General features: G+C 46.4%; 2 protein-coding genes across 2 annotated transcripts in view; one reads left to right on the forward strand and one right to left on the reverse strand.

Annotated features, from left to right (window-relative positions):
* LOC311237157 (rod cGMP-specific 3',5'-cyclic phosphodiesterase subunit beta-like) overlaps window positions 1-24180 on the forward strand; it is a gene marked incomplete at both ends in the record, with an annotated part of 77939 nt that overhangs the window by 4025 nt on the left and 49734 nt on the right. The gene's annotated exons all lie outside the window — the stretch shown is intronic.
* LOC311236444 (uncharacterized protein) lies at window positions 128-22901 on the reverse strand (the record flags this gene model as incomplete). The annotated part of the gene is made up of 7 exons (XM_084324125.1): window positions 128-265; window positions 3146-3368; window positions 18962-19179; window positions 19346-19495; window positions 19660-20122; window positions 21437-21529; window positions 22768-22901. The coding sequence occupies 7 exons, from the start codon at window positions 22899-22901 to the stop codon at window positions 128-130; spliced, it is 1419 nt and encodes a 472-aa protein (XP_084180251.1).

Genomic DNA, 24180 nt, shown 5'->3' on the forward strand with positions numbered 1-24180 from the left:
AGTCACCTTGCTTTGTGTGTGGCAAGGTCAGTTGAGCACCTACATGGGGGTGTTGATGAAGTTCTGAGGTGCTTAGGAAGCAGGTGAGAGGTGGCTCTGACACACCTTCTGACCAGCAGTTCAAGTCTCAGATGCTGGATGCATCATAATTGATGTCATGTGTTATTTTGGTCCTGACAGAGGAGTCCACCAGCTGAATGTCTGGGTCCTCCTCTCCACTGATGGCCAGGGTTCTCTCCACCCCCTCAATTCTCTCCTTCTGATCCTGTTTGGAGGATGGCTTCACTGTGGGCATACCAAGCAGATCTTCCCACAGTCGGCATCACAAGGTCCTCCTTCCTCTAGGAAACAGGATGTGCCTAGACTATAGGGCTGGGCGATATGGCCTAAAAATAAAATCCCAGATTATTTAAAAAAAAAATCCGATTTACGATTTTAATCGATTTTCTTCTCTTGAAAACTAGAAACGCCAAGGAAATCATTCAAATAACCTTTGTTTTTATTTGACACAAAAAATTTATCAAACCAAGATGAATGTCCCTATTGGGATTGAAGTGCAAACCTAACTTTCACCAATCTTCACTTAAAAAATAAAAATACAATATATATATATATATATATATATATATATATAAAAGGTTACTCTTGATCAAACAAAGATGAATGTCCCTATTGGGATTAATAGTGCAATAACTTGCTTTTTCACCAAACTTCACTTAAAACAAATAAAAGGTGCCTCTTGATCATCAAACAAGAATGAATGTCCCTATTGGGATTAATAAAGTGCAAATCTAACTTTCACCAAACATCACTTTTTGTAAAATAAAAGGTGACATTTTTTTGTTTGTTTTGAAAATCAATAAAAAAAATTAAATCGTCCTAAATCATTCATTCGAATTAATCGATAATATCGATTAATCGCCCAGCCCTAGCCTAGACCCTTCGATCCATGAGTGCTTGACCTTCACATTGTACCAACATGGATAATACACTCCAATAATTTGTTGTCTGACAAGAATAATAATAAGAAGAAGTCTTTATTTGTCATGCAGATTTTAACACACACACATGCGATGGGCAACCCACAGGAACACACACACACACACAAACATGCACTGAGTCGCTGAATGAAATGTTCTCTGCACTTGACCCATCCCGTCATCCTTCCCCCCAAGGGCAGCCGGGAGCAGATAGTGGAGCGGACAGGAGCACCAAACCAAGTGCTCCTGTCCCTCTTCGTCAGGGACGCAACAGCGTTAACGATCTGTTGTGCAAGTTTTTCCATTGGGTTTATCTTATCGGGAGGGGAAACCCTTGCGAGCACGGGGAGAACATGCAAACTCCACACAGAAAGGCCCGGGAGATACCCCACCTGGGTAACTGGCAACGCGGCAACCTGGTCCCCAAGCAGGAATCGAACCCAGGACCTTCTAGCTGTGAGGCGACAGTGTTAACTACTACACCACTGTGCCGCCTCTATAGTAGGGGTCAAGATCAGGTTGCACACCAACCAGACCAGCTTTTCCTATGGTGCAGCTCCAGCTCTCGCATCACACCAGTGTTGACATTTTTGGATCTTCTCCATTGGCCCACGCGGTCTTGTCAAAACCCTTCTCTTTCAACCAGGAAGACAGGACCTTATCAATCTGCCCTGCATGGGACTCTGCTTTAATAATAATAATAAACTTTATTTGTATAGCACTTTTCATACAGAAGTTGCAGTTCAAAGGGCTTCACAACAGTAAAAAATACAGGCATAAGCGAGCATAAAAAAAGATAGAGAGGTAGCAAGGTAAGGTAAATCATAGTGTTTCACATTAGGATCTAGCATCCCAATAGGCCTTTCTGTTTACAGTTTCATTCAGTAATACAATTAATAAAAATAGAATAGACAGAGTAAAAACAAAGTGCGTTGGATTCAGTTTAAAAATAGGCAAACAATTATAAAATAGAACGGACATACAACAGGGTATTTGACATACAACAGAGCAGTGCATCAGTAAGAAGTAAAAAGTGTGATAAAATAGTTCAATTTTGAATTACAACAGAGCAGTGCTCTTAAAATTACAGTGCATAGAACCGACACATGAATTTGATAGGAAGTGTAGGTAGGGTAAGAATAGTGCAGGTAAAGTACAATTTGTGTCAGGATATCCCTGATGTTTCATTTAAACGCCTGAGCAATAAGCTGTCTTTTGAAGATGTCTAGCGAGTTGGCTTCCCTGATGTTTTGGGGTAGTTTGTTCCATAGTTTTGGGGCATAGTTGATAAAGGCTGCATTACCGATCCTCTTTTGACTGCTTCTGGGAGCCTCTAGTAGTCCAGCAGCTGATGATTGTAGTTCTTGCTGGCCTGTAATTTATTAGAGTGTTGGCAATGTAGCTAGGTCCCTGTCCATTTAGAGCTTTGTATGTAAGGAGAAGGACCTTGAAGTCAATTCTAAATGTTACAGGAAGCCAGTGTAGAGCAGCTAAGACTGGACTAATGTGCTCTCTCCTTTTGGTTCTAGTAAGCAGTCGGGCTGCAGAGTTTTGGATTAGCTGAAGCCTCTCTGTGGTTTTCTTAGGGAGACCTGTAAAAAGTGTATTACAGTAGTCTAACCGGCTAGATATGAATGCATGAATTCGCTTCTCAGCATCGTTTTGATTAATAAATGGTCGTACTTTTGCTATATTTCTGAGATGGAAGAACGATGTCTTGGTCACTTTGTTAATATGATAATTGAAGTTCAGTTCTGAATCTACAGTATGATAACCCCAAGACCCCAAGACTTTAGTTGCTTCCTCTGGTGTAAAGTGGAACAGATAGTTGCTGCCAGGCTCACTAGCAACACTATATTGTTCTTCCTTGATCTTCGCAGGAAAACATTGGTCACTGCCCTCAGCTTCCATCATCACATTGGCCAGGTAAATCCACCCATCATAGAAGATGCAGGAGCCCCCCCCCCTCCCTGCACTTCTCCTCACTCTTCCCCCAGCTCTCTCATCAACCTCTCCTGTGCTCTCTTGACCTTGTTTGTATCAATCACTTTACTTGTGTTGTCTTCTGTGATGATTCCTGCAATCAATCAGAGCTGCAGTTGCTATTGCTGCAGTTGGCCTCAGCCCTATGCCATGTTTTGAAGCTCATCATAGTTTGTCTGTACCTTTGCTGAAGCTGCAGACCCAGGGTCAGTTTCAGGGATAAATGCATCTTCAGCACCAATTCCAGATTCCAATTCCAGATCCGCATCAGCATCTGCCAAACATCTCTCAACATCCTTCCTGGCTGCCTTCTCTGCCACTTCAGCATCTTCCTCCTTGCTGCTTCCTCCTTTTCTCTGCATTCGTCCACCCCCTGCCTTTCCAGCGTCCTCAGTCTCTTGTGAACTGGCAGATCAGGGACCCCCATTTGGTGGGGTCCCTTACTTCCTTCTTTTTCTGTCCCTTGATGTAGGCAAGCTCTGTCACAGGAATCCCTTTCTCTCTGCTGTAGGAACAGTTGATGCGGGCTTGGATCACACAGCCCTCACAGCCTCCCCCCTTACAACCGGTAATCTGACATGTGCAAGACAATATATCAAATAACTTGTCTGACTTGACACTGAACCTCTCTTTGGCATCAAGCCCTTCTCAATAGAAAACGTCACTGCCTGATTCCAGACCTGCTTGAGCTTGGGCATGACGGTCACCTTTTCATTCATAACAGGTGGCTTGAAAATAGCATTAGCATCGCTCCACTTACAAATCAGACCAGGGTAGATGTCACCCACCAGCAGTGTTGGGACTAACGCGTTACAAAGTAACACGTTACAGAAACGAAGTTACTTTTTGCCGCAACTAGTACTCTAACGCATTACTTTTGAAATTCAGTAACGCTACTTACGTTACTGAATGGTTCGTCACTGCGTTATTTGCGTTATATACGGCGTAGATTGATAGCGAGCGGTAGTGATTATTAATATTATTATTATCCTCATCCCCACCCGCGTAGAATGATACGAGGCGAGTCTGGCCACTGGCCAATCAGAAGTGCGCAACAAATGCGGCTACGGAAAGAAATAGACCCTCTCTATTGTAAACAAAACAAACGCTCGCTATGAATCTACATACAAAGAATGCAGTAACAAACTAACAAACCATTTAGCAACTACTTGGAGAGATAATTAATATACAACATGGAAACGAGATAAAGAACATGTTTGAGGCGCTGCTGGAGTCAACTGGACTAACGTAACGTTACTACATCTCAACCACCGCAGACTTTGGTGAGTGAAACTCAAGTTGATCAACGGATTTTGACTGTACGAAATCTGCCAGGGAATCTCATATAATACTAACCAAACAATATAAATATAGTCCTTTCATGCACAATTGATATCCTAACTATTCTAACGTTGCAATGCTTTGATTGATATCTTAAACAACGTTGCAACTTGCAAGATGGTGAATGAATGAATGAATGAAAACTTTATTTAACAGATTGCAGAATGGGTACAATACAGTACGGCTCAATACATACAATTGTTAAGGGGATGCAGACCAGAGAAAGACGTTTGTCTTGTTTCCATCAGGGTCCCCCATTTTCAATTCATATAGACATTTATGACATACACAACATACATGACATTTATGGCATAGGGACATATAGGTATTTAGTACTGATACATTTGTGACATAAACGGTATTCAAATATACAGTACTGTTACCGCTAGCTTTGGGTAGGGCGTTCCACATTGTTGTGGCATAATTGCGAAACGTGTTTAGTCCCTTGTTTGAGCCGAATCTGGGTTTTACATGATTTGTTGAGCTTCCTCTGGTGTAGTGGTTGTGGTATTCACTGACCTTTGGGAAGTATTTTGACATGTACATGGGTACCCCGGTCGTATAGTGTATCTTGTAGACCAGGCCCATTGCAAGTTGCTGTACTCTTGTCGTCTACTCTAAGCCATCCTAGGTTGTCAAAGTGGGCAGGGGTGAGGTGGGTTCTGGGGTTCAGGTCAAGTAGTAGTCTGACCAGTTTGTTTTGTGATGTTTGTAATTTTGTTTTAAGCGCCTTTGAGGTGCTTTGGTACCATGAGGTGCAAGCATAGTCGTAGTACCCTTGAATTATAATGGTTATAATGAAACGCTCCGGCGACATCAAGGCTGTTCCTTCAACCGGCGCACTTCTTATTATATGACTCGGGACAACATTTGTTTGTGTCAGATTTGTGTTTGTATCTAGACCACATTGCTTAGCAGAGTTCGGTGATGTGAATGGAAACTGTCAAGTTGATCAACCGATTTTGAGTACTATAGGGCATGGGACTCGGGAGCAATCTTTATTTTTTTTTTTTGTATTTTTTTTTATTATTCTTTTTTAAAACAAACATATAAACAAACATGACAACACACGATAAGATATACAAGCATTAATTGTCAGGGCACATCCAATGGGATCACCTTTTGGTTAGTTGTTTTATATAAGATATACCCATAATACCTGTTATCTAAAAAAAAAAAACCCTACATACATATGCTCAGCTCGAACCCCCCCCTCCCGGACCCCACCTTGAGAAGTACCTCCACTATCCCTCGCACCTAACCAGACACTACCATTATAAGCTAGCTTTTATTCTCTCCACCACTTCTAACCACATTGACATTTTGGATTCATTCATTCAGGGCATGGGACTCGGGAGCAATCTTTTTTTTTAATCTTTTTTTTAAATAACTAAATAGTTACTTTTCACAGTAACTCATTACTTTTGGGTGTAAGTAACTAGTACAGTAACGAAGTTACTTTGAAATGAAGTAACTAGTAAAGTAACTGAGTTACTATTTTTCAGTAACTAGCACAACACTGCCCACCAGCTGGTCCACTGGGTAGTTCCTCCTGTCATCTTAATTTTGCTCCCTCAAGTAGATGCCATACCTCATGATATCCCTCACAGTTGGCAATTCAGACACCAACAGCTCCCACCCAATGAGAACTTGACTTGACTTGACTCTTGACTTGACTCATTTCATTCTTGTTTTGACTTGAGCCATTTTTAACTAGTTCAAATTGAAATAAAAACAATAATACACAGGTAAGTATCCACTACAGACAGGTATTAAAGTATTACAAAGGTAACTATTACAGAACTATTACAGAAAGAAAATATTCCAATTCCAATATGTTAAAATAATTTAAAAAAAACGTACTTACAGGCAATGCCATAAGAAGAGAACAGAAGACAGATGGATAAGGATTGCCAACCTGTCTTTCAGCAACAAGATTATATAACTGCTGTCCAAAGAGGAAGTTACCAAAATAAAAGCTCTAACTTTGAAATAAAAAGCCCCCAAACTTTCTTTCTTCCAGAAGCATAACAAAATAATCAAAAATGGAATAATCAACTGCAAATTGATTAGGGTTATCAGAATAAATTCTTTTTTAAATCTGATGTGTTCTACAGACCAATATACATGATTTGAACACCCTCTTGATTGATTGAAATAAAATGTATAGTATGGCCCGCCCTAATGCACAGTCACATCTCTTTACATCAAATCAAATCAAATCAACTCCTGGTCGCGGTGTTTGTTTTAGACTTTTGCCAATACAATACATACATATATTACTTGTGGCTATAATATAACATACCTTATGTACCTTTTTTCCTGTGGTCGATTAGTATTTTATTCAAGTTTTCTGATGAGACTGCGTTGAACCATGTGAGTGAGTAACCCTGATTGCAACCTACCCCTGCTGTACTCACTATACACACACGACTGTGTGGCCAAGTTCAGCTCCAACTCCATAGTGAAGTTTGCAAACGACACAGTGGTGGTGGGGCTGATCTCGGACAACGACGAGAAGGCCTACCGGGAGGAGGTTGAGGTACTGGAACGCTGGTGCCAGGACAACAGCCTGCTCCTGAACATTGGTAAAACCAAGGAGCTGATCGTGGATTATAGGAGAGGACAGCAGGAGACACACACACCACTGAGGATAAACGGGGCTACCATGGACAGGGTGAGCAGCTTTAAGTACCTGGGGGTCCACATCTCAGAGGATCTGACATGGTCAACACACATAGACTCAGTCGTAAAAAAGGCGAAGCAGCGCCTCTACCACCTGAGACAGTTAAGGAAGTTCAGAGTATCTGGGAAGATATTCCAGTCCTTCTACTCAGGAGCTGTAGAGAGCATCTTGACTGGAAACATCACTGCCTGGTATGGAAACAGCACGGCACAGGACAAGAAGGCCCTACAGAGAGTGGTGCGCTCAGCCGAGCGTACCACGGGTATTGCACTACCACCCCTGCAGGTTCTATACAACAAGAGGTGCAAATCCAGAGCCTGCAGAATAATGAAAGACCCACACCACCCCAACAACAGCCTGTTCATGCTGCTGAGGTCAGGCAGACGCCTGCGAACCCCAGCTACTAGGACAGAGAGGCTTCGGCTCAGCTTCTTCCCCCAGGCCATCAGAGCCTTGAACACTGAACTCTCCACACTCAAGCACACATGAGCACACACACGATACACACACTGTACATGCTCACACACGAGCAGCCACTTTAACATGAGCAAGCACACACTCATGCTGCACACGCCCACACTTATGGCCACTAAGGAAAGGTCACTTTAAAAACAGTATAGTATAACCTGAGATTGTATAAAATAGCAATGTACAGAAAGACCCAGTGCCTCATCCCTAGCTAACAGTGTATGCACTACCACAGGACCTAGCATGTCCTCCATGCTCTGTAAATAACTTATGTACAAATACCGATATGCCCTACTATGTTACTGTTTATTGCACAATGTTGTTTTATTGGATTCCATTATATGTTGTTATTACTGTATTGCACATCTTTGCGGGCAAGACCACCCGCATTTCATTGTATACTTGTATGCCGTGACAAATAAAACTCTTGACTTGACTTGGCTTACCTGCACTGAAAAACAAGATTGTTTGCAGTGTTTTTTCCTTAGAAAGTGGACTGCAATCAGGGTTGGAAAGATTTACTTTCAAAACATACTAAAGGTTATAGACGTTTGACTGGATTTCTGTTGCCATGGAAGAGCTTGAACCCCAGTTTATTTACTGTTAGCTTTGATATTAGCAAACACTGCAACAGGAAGTAAACTGGGGTCCATTTAGAATGTTTATGTTGTCAAGTTGAAACCATCTATGCTGGTCAGTAGACTGTGAGCCAGGGTGTCCAAACTCATTGAGTGCCACGCTGTTTTTCCATCTGTACTCCCTGACGATATTTCACGATCTTTACTGAGCTATTGTATATTCTATATTATAGCTATGGAGACAATAATATGGCTCATTTGACATGCACTATTTATACTCCAACATGTAAAAAATAGTTTGTTTCTAGATACCCTCGTTTGTGCACAATCCCGAGCTAAACATCGCCCTGTTTCAAAATAATCCAGGCTGGTTTTCTAGATTGTGAGATAAAGTGGGTTTTGTGCAGCGTATGCGCAAATCTCGCGGCTGCTCGCCTGAAACCTATATTATTACAGCTGCTCATATGCATGTTCATAAGGTAGGTGATACTGCCACCTGGCAGGATTCAATCGTCATTGCAATTTCAAGGTCTCAGATGAGTCACAAAGGTCTGTGCGAGTTTAGAATAAAAAAAAAAAAAAAAAAAAAAAAAGGAAAGGAAATGGTAGAAAGGGTTAAGATATGTTTTGCAGCTAAATAAAATAAAAGATCTTATTGTAGCTTTAACTTGCAAAACAAGTGTGTGTGTGTGTGTGTGTGTGTGTGTGTGTGTTTGTGTGCGAATCACTTGTTGTCTTGTTGTCTGGACGGTCTGGGCTTGCACAGCACATTCCATGATAAAAAAAAGTATCCATTTAGTTAGATTGGAGATCTGTTACCCAAATTACCCCCATCTCCAGCTTCTTCTCTCGGCCTATCCTGTGTTCTGATACGACCGCAGGCGCCGGCACGGTCACCCGGTGGCGTGAATACTTTGGGCAGCCAACATGCCCTTCCGCGTTGCTCTGATTGGCCTAGCGCGCATGCGCATGAGCCGCGACGCGCTCCTCAGCCAGGCAGGAATACTAAACTCCGCTTAGGGCAATGTATACAAATGGAAGTATTGATTACGCCGTAACGAATCATTAAAAATATATACCGTTAACTGGAACATGTTGTTTCTTTACACATATGTTGGATTATGTAATTGGTTTGTCATGACAAACCAATAAAAAATCGCGAATTAACCGGTGGCTACAACAACACACAGTAACTACATGCATCATTGTTTACAATGAACGGTGGCATTAATCGAAAGGACTGGACACGGACGCGTTAAACAGCAATCAATTAATTTAATATAACAGTCTGGTTCTGTGTTTGTTTGTGTCTGTAGATTGTTGGTGAACAACTAACTTTAGGTTAGTCCTTTCGATTAACGCCACCGTTCATTGTAAACAATGATGCATGTAGTTACTATTATCCCTGTACCCAAAAAATCCAAGCCTGCTTGCCTCAACGACTACCGCCCTGTAGCTCTCACCTCCATAGCCATGAAGTGCTTTGAGACGCTAGTAAAGGGCTACATCTGCTCCTCCCTCCCCATCAACATGGACCCCCTGCAATTTGCATACCGCCCCAACAGGTCCACGGAGGACGCCATAGCCCATGTGCTGCACACAGCAGCATCACACCTGGACAAGAGGCAGGGGAACTATGTGAGAATGCTATTCATCGACTACAGCTCGGCATTCAATACCATAGTCCCCTCCATACTCATAGCCAAGCTCAGGGACCTGGGCTTGAACTATGACCTCTGCCAGTGGGTCTTGGACTTCCTGACTGGCAGACCCCAGGTGGTGAGAGCAGGCAACTGCACCTCCTCATCCATCACCCTCAACATAGGGGCCCCCCAGGGCTGTGTTCTGAGTCCCCTCCTCTACTCCCTGTACACACACGACTGTGTGGCTCAGCGGAGTAGCAATACAATCATCAAATTTGCTGACGACACAGTGGTGGTGGGCCTGATCTCTGCCAACGACGAGAGGGCCTACCTGGAAGAGGTCAAGGTCCTGGCGGGATGGTGCCAGGAAAACAGCCTCTCCCTGAACGTCAGCAAAACAAAGGAGATGATTGTGGACTTCAGGAGGTCGGGGGTCAAGGACTACAGCCCCCTCAGCATCGACGGGGCACCGGTTGAGAGAGTCAACAGCTTTAAGTACCTCGGAGCCTATACATATCCGAGGACTTGACATGGACCACACACATTGACAGTGTTGTGAAGAAGGCACGACAACGCCTCTACTTCCTCAGGCGCCTAAGGAAGTTCCAAGTCAGTCAGAAGATCCTTAAGAACTTCTACTCATGTACAATAGAGAGCATCTTGACCGGCAACATCACCTCCTGGTTTGGGAATAGCACTGCACAAGACCGAAGCAGACTACAAAGAGTGACACGTTCAGCCGAACGCACAATTGGAGGGGGGCTCCCCACCCTCCAGAACATTTACAACAAGCGTTGCAAGGGCAAGGCTAAGAGAATCATTAAAGACTCCAGTCACCCGAACAACTGCCTCTTTGAACTGCTGCGGTCAGGCAAGCGATACCGGAGTCTCAAGGCGAGCACAGAAAGACTCAGAAGAAGCTTCTATCCCCAGGCCATCAGGCTGCTAAACGAACAATGAACACTACACAACAACAACCACCAAACGCACATAGCACACACATCCACACGCACACACTCACTTTAAACAAACACACTGTAGCACCCACTCCACACACTTTATAGCACACACCCACTTTAAACAAACACACTGTAGCACCCACTCCCCACACTTTATATTTATTGATGAAGGATTGCACTACAACTCGTACACCTTACTGTAAATTGTACCTAAATTGTACCTCATCCCATTTCTGCTTTGCACTATATAGTACTGTACATTAGTACACTGCATAGTATTGTATATTATATGGTAACTCAGAACATTGTACATATGTCTATACCGAACACTGTGACCTCATTTTCTTCTTCTAAATTACATGCTATACTATGTTATTTGATACTATCTTGTCTAGCACAGTCTCTGGAGCGTAACAGTAAGAAGCATTTTGTATGAAAGTATTCTGTACTTCTGTATGACAACTATTAAAGAAACTTGAAACTACTGTGTGTTGTTGTAGCCAGCGGTTAATTCGCGATTTTTTATTGGTTTGTCATGACAAACCAATTACATAATCCAACATATGTGTAAAGAAACAACATATTCCAGTTAACGGTATATCTTTTTAATGATTCGTTACGGCGTAATTAATACTTCCATTTGTATAAATTGCATTAAGCGGAGTTTAGTATTCCTGCCTGGAGCGAGTCGCGGCTCATGCGCGCGCTCGGCCAATCAGAGCAATGCGGAAGGGCATGTTGGCTGCCGAAAGTATTCACGCCACCGGGCGTTGTCAGAGACATGGTCCCCACCGCAGCAGCGCCAGCAGCAGGTGTAACGGCGTCTCCTGTAGATGATCCCGCCTCCTGCTGCTCTGTCAAGTCGATTGGCTGCTTCACCTTCTTCGTGAAACCAAAACTGGTTCTGTTCCGTTAGGGGCTCTGCTTGGCATCACACTGCACTCCCTCGCGTACGTGCACGTGCACTGAATAAAATTCCACAAAATATACCTTTAATACCAGTATTAGTCTGACCACACCCCTCATCAGCTTACCTTCATAAGCAGGTGTGTGGTCACCTGCTCTCCTCCTTCTCGCTTTCACCACAAGGAAGTGCCTCGGTAGTACCCCACTTGACGTGTTGTTAGTTGAAAAGAGTTGTGACTGGTTTACATTGTGCTTAATCTTTTCTTCTCTCACATCTGTTGTACAAGAAAAGGTTGGGTCATAATGTATTCCGCGGAGAGTAGACCCGCTAGACCTACTCTTCACCACCGGTTCTCCATTCCCGCCTCCGTCGTGCGCCTCGGTGCTGGGCTGTTGCCACTCTCGTGGTTGCCGACCCAGCCCGGGAGACTGCCGGTGGATAGTTTGCCTCACCGAAGAGCCGAGGGTTCGGTGCCGTCGCTCCGGCGATGGCCTGATCTCGACTCTGGTTCCTCTGGTTCTGGGGAATCGCCCGTTGGTGAACGGGGGGTTGTTTTGGAGCCAGGGGATTTGCGACGCAAACTTTTCGCGTCTGCTCGCTCGCGTCGCAAGATGGTGGCGTGCAGACGCGAACGGCCTGGGTTTGGGGAGCTGCTGGAGACCAGCGAAGATGCGTCCGGCTCGGGATTTCCGATGGAGACTGAGGACTTCATGGACGAGGCGGACGGATTTTTGTATGAGGGCCCCGTGGAGGAGAGTATCCCTCCTCAGGAGTCCCCGGAGGGGGGGGAAATGGCTCCATGGGGCGCCCTGTTCGAGGATGTCGAGGAACCACCTTGGCCTCATCGGCAGGATGCCCTACTGTCGGCCACATCAGATTGTGGCTCCTTGACCAGTCGCAGCCTGCTGTATGTGAGGGATGCGGGGTCGGTGGAGGAAGGTTCGCAGGGGGAACTGCGGGCCTTGTTTCCCGAGCTCATGGCGGTAGCCGCCACCGCAAACGGTGTGCCGCTGCCATTGCCTGCACCTGTCCCTGATGACCTCATAGGCCATCCCTGGCAGCGTCCCCCAGTGAGAGGGGTGGACGTTGTCTACCCATTTTTCCCATCGATGGGGGCCTATGTTCGTCGGGGTCAGGCGGTGACCAACATCATGGGACTAACTCCTACCTACGTACCAGTTACGCGGGTAGCGGGGTTGGTCAAAGGTATGGGGGAGGGCGTGCCTCGGCTTGACAGTCCGATGGCCGCGCTCCTCTGTCCGGATATGGTGTGGGAACCACTATGCAAGCCGGTCCTCCAGGGGAAATCGGCTAGGCGATTGGCTTATTGGGGTGACCAGTTATTTATCGCTGGTACACAATCGCTGGCTGCGGCGTCTAACATCGCCCACCTGGCTAGATTTGTATCGGGGATAATGACGGGCGGCACGGATCTGACCGAGGTAAAATGCGATCAGATCACCCAGGCTGCGGGAGCTGTCCTGCACCTTTCCCAGGTGCTGGCCATAGCCATGGGGAAAGTGCGCGCCCTGGCCACCCTGGGCCAGCGTCACCTTTGGCTGGAGCAGGCCCGTGTGCCAGAGAAGAAGAGAGCTCCTCTTCTGACGGCCGCCCTCTCCGACGCTGGCCTGTTCGGGAAGGCCCTGCGGTTGATGACCTCAACATGCAGAGAGATGGCAGAGGAGAGGTCCATTCTCCAACCCCATTTTCCGCCTCCCGTCCTTGCCGGTGGAGGCAGAAGGCTTCCGCGACGTCGAGCTGTCTCCGTCGCCGCTACCACTGCCTCCGCCGCCGCTGCTGGCCCTGCCAAGAGGGCCAGGGGACGACACGGCGCTTCGGGCACCGCCGGCCCATCCCAGACCGGAGGAGACGGTAGGGAACGTTGTGTCCAGCAGACTGTAACCTACCGTCCCTCCGGGGCTCCTCGGGGTGGCAAGACTCGAGCGGCGCGAGGTGGCAGACGCCGTTAGGAGTGACCTTTTCCCCTCTGTGTCCCCTCTCCTACACCCTCCCCGGCCCCTCTATGTTTTTGTGCCTTGACACGTTTTAGTTATTAAATAAAAAAGTTCCCCGATGGAGGGGGACTGTGTTTTGGCCGAACAAACTGTGTGTTTCTTCAAACAAATCATATGGTGGGGTTGTGTATATATGAATCTGCCCTTTTTTACGTTGTGGGATGAGTTGTGTTGTGTTACGAGGTTAAGCAAGGTCTGCAACGTACTCAGTAATAGGTTCTATTTAGCTTGATGCTCCACATGCAGTTAGAACTGGTGTTATTCCATTGCTTTAACTAAGTATATGTGTTTCGCAATGCTGTGTTGTTTAGTTGCAGTAATACTCGTACACACACATTTCACGGCTTAGCCGTTTACTCTCGATCAGCGTTTTTTCCTATGTACGACATAGGCAATGGGTATAGGATTCACGCACAGGCGACTTGTGTTTTGTTGTAAAACCTTTTACACATTTTGTGGGTAGCGGACATTGTATTAGCTTCGCTATGCTTTGCTTTCTACCGGAGGTTTTTCAAGATGGCTACGGTTGTTTTTCTGTGTGTAGGGATTATGGGTGTGTTTTCGGGAGGGGGTGTCGAATAAACCCCTCCTTTCCCACTTGATTGGTTTAGGGGATTTTTGATCTCTTCTGCTGAGCCAGTCAGGGCCAAGCCAGTGCTTGGCAGGGGGGGGGGGGGGGGGGGGGGGGGGGGGGGAAGGGGTATTCTACCGACTCCTGTTACATGACAGGATCCGGTAGGTTTTCCCCGCCCATTGTAGCGGTGTTGCTATGGCGACGCCTTCCATGAGCTGGTGTCTTAAAGATGTCGAGGTTGGGCGTAGGGCTCACAGTTCTGCTGCGCCCGGTTTATGTGTCGAACTTGAGTCAATTGGTCACGTGACTCACAGTTTACATATCTTTTTCTTGACCATAGTCTCATGTGGGAAGGTGTTTCTGGGAGGGTCTGGTCTTACACTCTGATTAAAAAGAGTGACTGGATTGGAATCATGTGAAAACAGGGTTTTTACTCCCAGCTGTGCAGTTGGGTCGTACGGGTGATGCCTTTTCTTTATTTTTATAAAGAGTTGAATGTGTCTATGATGGATTGGAAATGAGGGTCCCTGATGGAAACAAGACTAACGTCTTTTCTCAGGTCTGCCTCCCCTTAACCTATTGTGTGTATTGCCGTACTGGGTTTTACCCTTTCTGCAGTCTGTTGGGTAAACTTTTTCATTCATTCATTCATGGAGTTGATTGCATCTCGCCCCTCTTGTCGTTTCCCTGGGCGTCTTGGGGATTCAATATGGTGGTCTAAACGGCCTATTGTTGATGTGGGTATGTCCAAACGCACACATAGTGCTAGCTCAGGATGTGCTTTTGGGGCATTGGCTGACTGGCGCGCCTTGATTGCTTGGGTGAAACAGCGTTTTTATGAAGCAATTGGGATGGGGGTTTTTTCCTCTTCCGACACCCTGTGTGGTTGTCGATGGGTTCCCGTTCATGTCAGGGGATGATGACGGAATGGGTCTGGACATATGGGGAAGGGTCTCACGCCCTAGGGGTGGGCCACCGGGCGCGGTTCATACGACACGTCTGGGTGGCGCCTTCTTTTTATGTTGGGATCAACACGCATATCTGCCCCTTCTCCTGGGGTTGGCAGGTCGGCGTGATTAGGGCACGGGACTGGTTCTGGTCGCGCTGGTCCAGATCAGTTGCACCCGTTGTCCGCTGGGGATGCAGATCTGCTGTTCTGGTACCCTGAGGGACTTGGGGTTTTTTCAGGGGGAAAAATGCTGGGTCGGTCCGGGTGTCACAGGGTTGAGCGTTATGGAACCCTTGTTAGGTGCGTTGTATTCTGCACTGTCGTAATGGCTTACGGCCGTGCCGACCTGTACGCGCCCGATCTCGTCGGATCTCGGCCGCTGTGCGGGTTGGTCTTGGTTGGTACTTGGTTGGGTGACCTCCTGGGAATACCGAGTGCGGGGTGCTGGGGCTGGTCTTCCATTTTTGCGCTCTTCTCTTGCGCTTGGCGCTGAGGGGCCTGTTGGGGTGGTTTTAACCTCCTCGGGGGACCCTGTGCCCCCCGTATCACCGGGCCCGGTCCGGGGTAATGTTCGTTGACCCGTAGGCCCGGGATAGCCCTGTTGGAAACCAGAACGCGGGCTGCGGCAGTGCCGCAGGTGTGTTTTTGGGGTTTCTTTCCTGAGGGGTTATGGGACCAACCATTGCATGGGGTAATGCCTAGGTGGTTGGTTCTCTGGTGTGTTGCTGCAGTGTCAACTCCCGGTTTCTCCGGTTGAGGGTGCCCCTGCACGTTCATGACGTCTGCCGATCGTATCGGCCTTCTCTATGGAGGCTTGGTTATGCGACAACGCCAGCATACGCCCCTTCCGCCGGGGCGGCTGTTTTCAGCTGTCCTTTCTGGCGCCTGCCTCATCCGCAGTCTCCAGGCTTGGGTTGACAGCCTGTTGCCTGGTCTTTTTTCCCGGTGCACTGCCTGCTTCCGTTGGTTAACTCTTGTGTGTTACGACCATGCTGTCTGCCTGTTGCAGGGCCTGTGTTCCAGGCGGTGTACTGTTGGGAAGGACAGGGCCCGCTCGGCTGAGGGGCCTTTGTCCGAATACGCTGGCGATGTGGGGGGCGGGGTCACTAGGTGCCCACCTGGTGGGGTCTTGATGCTGGCATCATGGACTTCTCCGGGCCCCCATTCCAGGGAGTCCAGTCCTTTTGGTGGGTCTGGGTCTTCCTTCGCGCTCCGCTGCTACAGCTTTGCCACGGGGTTGGGTTTGCCCTTGATCCCGTGATTCTGGGGGCAGTAACGAGGTTGTTTCCTACGTTCGTTCCCGGGTGGCATGCGGGTTGTGCGTGGGTGTAGTCGTGGGGTCAAGCCACGGTCTGCTCACCCTGTGCGTTGAGTTGCTTGAGTGCCTCTTCGCACGGTCGGGTCCGTCGCCCTCCCGTGAAGCCCCTAATAGGGGGGATGCCCTCCATTAGGGGGGGCCGGGGGGGCTCGGCCCTCCCTGTTCTGATGGTTGTGGGGGGCTGTCAGCGGGGTGTTTTTGTCAGCCAGCGGCTCCGCTTGGCCTCCCTTTGTGCAGTGTGATGCCAAGCAGAGCCCCTAACGGAACAGAACGTTAGGTTATGGCTATAACCAAGTTCTGTTAGTTAGGGGTGACGCTTGGCATCAGACGGCCGCTGCAGCCCTTGACCTCACCTTGTGGTGAAAGCTTGGGTAGGAGGAGAGCAGGTGACCACACACCTGCTTATGAAGGTAAGCTGATGAGGGGTGTGGTCAGACTAATACTGGTATTAAAGGTATATTTTGTGGAATTTTATTCAGTGCGCGTGCACGTACGCGAGGGAGTGCAGTGTGATGCCAAGCGTCACCCCTAACTAACAGAACTTGGTTATAGCCATAACCTAACGTTAAAAGGCTTACTTGTTGCATTTTTCGTTTCGACATTATCCATTCCTGAGTGATTACCTTATTTACCTGTCAAACTATCACTGTCAAGTCACAGGTTACAACGTGGGTCAAGTTTGATTTGTGCCATGCGTGCCTGCAGGCTGCAGCGCCACCGCGCTCCGAATGGTAATTGCAAGAATAGCATGCATGTTGCCATATTACGGTGTGTGGGAATTAGTGCGCAAATCATTAATCATACATCAAAATAGCCTACGTTTATTATTATACACGATGATGATACAGAAAATTACAGAAAAATGAGAAATGCATGGCAAAAATAGCATTTATTTTCAGTAATTTAGAGACCCCCCAAAAATTCACAAATCATGTTTTCAGGGGAGCTGATGTCTGATCTAGGGGAGCCAATGGCTCACCCAGCTTACCCATGGTTCGCACCCTGTGTGTGTGTGTCCAGTATCTCAGTGAGGAGAGATGGTAGCCTCCACATAGAGAGAGTGATCTGCAATCTGCTTGGGTTGGGGGTGTAAGTACTCATATTATGTGCATTACACAAACTAAAAACAGATATTGTCGGAATTACTAAGAAAGAAACGTCACCACCTTTGGCTGATAGTCATTTATTCATTTCGTAGGATTTATTTTGGTCTAATACATGTTTAAGATTCTTAGATGATCCCCCTGCTGCCTCCTCCTCCCTCTCCTCCTCATCCTCCTCCCTCTCCTCCTCCTCCTCCTCCTCCTGTTCCTCCTCCCTCTCCTCCTCCTCTCTCCTCCTCCCTTTCCTCCTCCTCCTCCTGCTCCTCCTCCTTCTCCTCCTCCCTCTCCTCCTCCTCCCTCTCCTCCTCCCTCTCCTCCTCCTCCTCCTCCCTCTCCTCCCCCTCCCTCTCCTCCTCCCTCTCCTCCTCCTCCCTCTCCTCATCCTCCTGCCTCTCCTCCTCCTCCTCCTCCCTCTACTCCTCCTCCCTCTCCTCCTCCCTCTACTCCTCCTCCCTCTCCTCCTCCTCCTTTAATATACTTGTGCTGTTCAAGTTGGTCATGAGCAGTAAAACTCCTGTTTTTATACATAATCAGATTGTTTTTAGTAATACTGTGCACGAGCATTACACTAGAGGTTCCAGTAGTGGGCAGCTTGAATTGCCAGGTCCTAGAACCAGCGCTTTGGGGAGATCTTTTATTTTTAGAGCATTAACTCTTTGGAATGGCCTGCCTCGGAACCTCTGCTGCATTTACAGTAGATTCACTTTAAAAAATAATCTTAAATTGTTTATAAATTGTTTTTAACACTGTAAAGTAATTTTTCTTTGTTTTACACTAATGTAATTTTAGCTATCTTAATTGTTACAGTAGGTTCATTATGCATTGTGTGTACTGACTTTTAATAATTTTGTTTTTGCAATAGTGATTGTTTTTGTATGTTTTTTTGTGTGTGGACCGCAGGAAAACTAGCTGGTTGCTATCGCACCAGCTAATGGGGATCCCTAATCAAATCAAATCAAATCCTCCTCCTCCTCCTTCTCCTCCTCCTCCTCCTCCTCCTCCTCCTCCTCCTCCTCCTCCTCCTCCTCCTCCTCCTCCTCCTCCTCCCTCTCCTCCTCCTCCCTCTCCTCCACTTCCTCCTCATTCTCCTCTTCCCTCTCCTCCTCCTCCTTCTCCTCCTCCTCCTCCTCCTCCTCCTCCTCCTCCTCCTCCTCCTCCCTCTCCTTCTCCTCCCTCTCCTCCTCCTCCCTCTCATCCTCCTCCTCCTCATTCTCCTCCTCCCTCTCCTCCTCATTCTCCTCCTCCCCTCCTCCTTCTCATTATCCTCCTCATTCTCCTCCTCCTCCCTCTCCTCCTCCTCCTCCTCCTCCTCCTCCTGCTCCACCTCCTCCTCCTCCTCCAGGGGTCACTGCAGGGAGCCACGGGGAGCAGCGTACTGGCTCATGTTAGGGAGGCCATGCATTATGCAGCAGCTTAGGGCACTGCGCTGGATCTTCATGTCCTTGGCTACAGTCCACCTGTCACTGCTCTGGTCGTAGCGCTCCACCTTGGAGAGCAACCCTCTTAGGCAGCAGTTAGGGTTGAAGCCTCCGACCACGAAGAGCAGGTTGTCCAGCACCCCGATGCCAAACTGGCTGCGGGGGGTGAGCATGTCGGGCAGGGCACTCCAGGAGTCAGTCAGGGGGCTGTAGGCCTCCGCGCTACGCAGGTAGTTTCCACCGTCAAACCCTCCCACCTGAGGACAGGACACATGAGAGGAATGTTTTAGTGTGTGGTTAACGCAGGCAGACACGTTATTAATCCACTTAGGGAAATGAGGGCATCACAGCAGCATTGCAAGTCAAATGATACATAACTATATAAATATCTAGTATAAAGCATTTGTCTCCGTGTGCACCTACCACATAGACTTGTCCTCCGTACGCAGCCACTCCCACTCCGGCACGCCTGCTGCTCATGGGGGCGATCAGAGTCCACTGGTCGGTGTCTGGGCTGTAGCACTCAGCTGTGAGCAGACACTCCGCCTGGTTGTCGCCACCACAGATGTAAACCTGTAATAAGAAAGAATATTCTAATTTAGTTTATATATTCCATTTTATTTCATTCTACTTTAATTGTCTTGTCTGTTAATGTTGATGGACCAAAGGACCAAGACAAAATCCTTGTATGTGCAGCTGACTTGATGAAGACATTTCTGATTCTGAATGATACCCACCTTGCCCTGGAGGGCTGCTGCCCCGGCGCCGCTCCTGTGCTCCAGCATGGGTGAGATCAGTGTCCACTGGTTGGTTTCAGGCTCGTAACGCTCGGCGGTGTTCAGTATCCTGTGTCCGTCCTGCCCTCCCATGGCGTAGATACAGCCGTCCAACGCGACCACGCTGACGTCACAGCGGCGTGAGTGCATGGGAGCCGCCTGCAGCCAGCTGCGAGTGACGGGGTTGAACCTGCACACACTGCTGAGACGCTCTACGCCGCCCTGGCCGCCGACGCAGTAGACCAGACCGTGGAGATAAGCGGTGCCATGGTAGCCCCGGGGACTCTCCGCCTCTACACGCACGTCCATCCATCCATCGGCTTGGATATCGTAAGCCTCCATGACAATACTGCCATTACTCCAGCCTCCGATGGCCAATAGGACCTCCTGGGGCAGGCGTGGGCGGGTCAGGGGGTTTGGGAGCCTGTCGGAGCCAGGGGGGTTCAGGACGCTGAGGATGAGCGACCTGCAGTCGTGGCTGTCCCTCACCACAGGGTTGTTCTGGACGTTGTTCAGGAAGTAGTCAGGCCTCATCAAGCCCATGCGAACCTGGGAAGAGACAAGCAGACGGCGGGTACAACTTAGACAGCGGTTGTAGACGGTTTCACTGGAATTCTGTTTCTAAGGGAACAGTTTGGACCCAAATGTTTGAGAACAACTGTATTGATTGATTGATTGATTGAAAACTACGGCTCAATACAAACAATTGTAATGAGGATGTTAGGGCTGTCTTAAATACTTGAGATTCGAATATGAAAATTCGTATATATTCGAAAATATATATTTTCGAATATGAAAAAGAAATTCGACTATTAAATATATTCTTTTTTAAATATGAATATTTTTTTTCTTTTTTATTGTGTGCAAAATCAACTCTGCCTCTCTTTGTTAACTACAACAAGCAATGCTGTTTGTTATTTAAGATGAGGTCGGACTCGGCACTGACAGATTTGTGTTCATTGTGCTGCTTTTATAAAGCCTCAAATGACGGCTTACAATATTTCATGAAAGCAAAGTGTTTCGTTTGTCTAAGATTTAAAAAGGTTTAAACTTTACAGCACTGACAAAGTTGAACAAAGTGCTGTACAAGTCCCAAAAATATATATATATTTAAAAAAAAGTATTTGAAATTAGTTTTTTCTTTTTTTAAGCTTCGAATTAAAATCGAATCTCGGCCCAGAAGCTTCGAATTCCAGAAAAAAATTCGAAGGTCAGCCCTAGAGGATGCAGACCAGAAAAAGACCTCCGTCTTGTTTACATCAGGGTCCCCCATTTTTTATTCATCAAGACATGTATGACATACATGACATACAGATATACAGTGATACAATTAGTTACCTTGGGCAGCAGCAAAGGGATGTGTGTTTTACGCTCCTCACAGGAGTGCTCGATCCAACGGAGGACGGCCTCGAACACCGTCTCCTCGCTCTTCACGTTCAGGTCATCCCTCTCGATGATGTCCACCAGTTGCTGCAGGGACAGCTCCACAAACTCCTGTGAGACACGCAGCATCTCCTCAAAGTGGCACACGATGAAGAGATAGGCCTTGCGCTTCAGGTCAGGGCAGCAGTAGATGTCCGCAAACCTCCAGATGCCGACACAGTTTTCCAGAGACAGCTGGCCCTCTTGGAAGTCAGAGCACGCTCCTACTATGCCAGTGACGAGAAGCTGGTCTGCAGCCACCAGAAGCTCTTCCACGTTCTCTGCTGTCACCGGCACAAAGCGTGTGTAGGCATACTCTATGATGAGCTGCATCATAGCCGCGGACAACCCAGGGATACTGTAGACTGGTTTCTCTGAGTCGCTCCACTCCATTAGAGTGAAGAGGTTTCTGTGGGATGCAGAATATAGAGATATCTGATGAGTAAACAGTAAGCAACATTCTGTCCTGTGTACTAATATATTTTCACTGTAGAAGTATAGGGTCTTAGCACAGTAGAAGTATAATATGTTGTTTACAGTAGATATACAGTATAGTATCTGTTTACAGTAGAGGTATAGTATACGGTATTTTCACAGAAGCATAAGGTTTTTTCACAGTAGAAGTATGGTATATTTTCATAGTAGAATAGAATAGAATAGAATAGACTTTTAATTGTCATTGCACACAAGTATACAACAAAATTTCAGGGGAGCTCCCAAAGACCGTAGTACAATATACATACATGCAACACATAACACTGTACATATAACAGAATATTTTAAATAATAAGGTGCATGATGAGCGGTAACATAGTGATTATCAAGTCCGGCTAAAGTGCATGTGCATGTGAGGGGACAGTCAATGAGAGTTTAACAGTCTGACTGCTTGGGGGAAAAAGCTGTTCATAAATCTTGAACTCTTGGCATGTATGGACCGGTATCTCCTCCCTGAGGGGAGGAGCTGAAAGAGGTGATGTGCTGGGTGAGACTGGTCCTTGATGATACACTTGGAGCGGTGGAGGCAGCGGGAGGTGAAGACGGAGGTGATGTTTGGTAGAGGAGTCCCGACGATCCTGCCTGCCGCCTTCACCACCCTCTGTAGAGCCTCTTGCTCTGTCTTTGTGCAGCTGGAAAACCACACAGACACACCGTAGGTCAGCACACTCTCAACCGCACAATGATAAAAGTTGACAAGAGATTTCGTGGCAGGCCAGCCTGCTTCAGCTTGCTGAGCTTTTCCGATCACTGAGGCGGTGTTGGTGCTCCAGGACAGGGTCTCACTCACACTGAGACCCAGGAACTTGAACTCAGTGACCCTCTCCACTACCTCGTTGTTGATGAGCAGAGGGGAGTGGTCAGGCCTTGATCTTCTAAAATCCACTATGATCTCTCTTGTTTTCTTTATGTTGAGCACCAGGTTGTTGCTGTCACACCAGGCTGTAAGGTCTTCCACCTCCCTCCTGTAGGCAGACTCATTGTTGTTTGTTATGAGACCCACAACTGTGGTATCGTCTGCGAACTTGATGATGTAATTGGAGGGGTAGGAGGGGGAACAGTCATGTGTGAGCAGGGTGTACAGTAATGGGCTTAGTACGCAACCCTGCGGGGTGCCGGTGCTGAGAGACAGGGTGGATGAGGTGTAGTTGCCCAGCCTGGCGGCTTATGTGGAAGTCCAGCACCCAGTTACACAGTATATTACACAGACCCAGGGTTTGGAGTTTACTGATGAGTTTACAGGGGAGTATAGTGTTGAAGGCAGAGCTATAGTCGACAAAGAGCATTCTTACGTACAGTAGGTGTTTTTCAGTATAGTATCTGTTTACAGTAGAAGTACAGTATAGTATCTTTCTACAGGAGAAGTACAGTATAGGGTCTTATCACAGTCAAAGTAAATTATTCAAATCAAATTCATTCATTGAAGCGTCTAGATGACGGACACATCCATCCATACCAAGCTAACCTGAACCAAGCTAACATGAACCAAGCTAACCTGAACCAACCTACCTGAAATAGGCGCTGCAGCCACACAGGATGGCCTTGTGGGCGTTAAACTCAGTGCTGTTGACTTTAATAACCACATCACAGAACCTTCCCTCCAGACGCAGCTCATTAAGGATTGTACAGGACATGGTGCTTGTTTCCTTTTCCATGTGGTGATTTTAAAATTGTCTACAGAATATATTCAAGCTTATAGACAAGTAGCCGGAAACAACAAGTGATATCTTCACTTCTCTTCTGAGATCTGAGATCTTCTGAGAGAATTGTTGAATAGATAAACAAATGTTCTAGAATGTTTGATTATGACATCATACTGTGACATCACAACGGAACCAGTTTGAGTTACATTTGAATAATATAAATAATATGTATGATATAATATAATGTAATGTAATGTTATATATTATAACATTAATATAAGCTATATTATACTTTATTATTATATTACATTATATTATAATATATAACATTACATAAAGTATAATATATTTAGCTCCCATTTTAATAATATAGATAATATGTTGATATAATATAATGTAATGTAATGTTATATATTATAATATAATGTAATATAATAATAAAGTATAATATAGCTTCCATTTGAATAATATAGACATGTCTATGTTATGACATCATGACATTCTGTTATGACTTCATGACATTCTGTTATGACTTCATGACATTCTGTTGTGACATCATGACATTCTGTTATGACAAAAAAAAACTATATTTTATTAAAGATTATTTATTAAAGATTAAAGATAAAAACGAAGGATTTGTATAGTCGACTTTGATTGGCCGAAATTTAAAAAATGTAAAAATTTAAAAGCATTCCATTCCAAAAAAATTACATGAATTTTCTTTTAACGTTTTTATAAAATGTCTTTAAAAAAAATGGTTTCATTACAATAGAAGTACAGTATAGTATCTTTTTACTAACCAAGCTAACATGAACCAAGCTAAACTTACCTGAAATAGGCGCTGCAGCCACACAGGATGGCCTTGTGGGCGTTAAACTCAGTGCTGTTGACTTTAATAACCACATCACAGAACCTTCCCTCC

This window comes from Notolepis coatsorum (genome assembly GCF_963971535.1).
Source record: "Notolepis coatsorum genome assembly, chromosome: 11".
Taxonomy (NCBI): Eukaryota; Metazoa; Chordata; class Actinopteri; order Aulopiformes; family Paralepididae; genus Notolepis; species Notolepis coatsorum.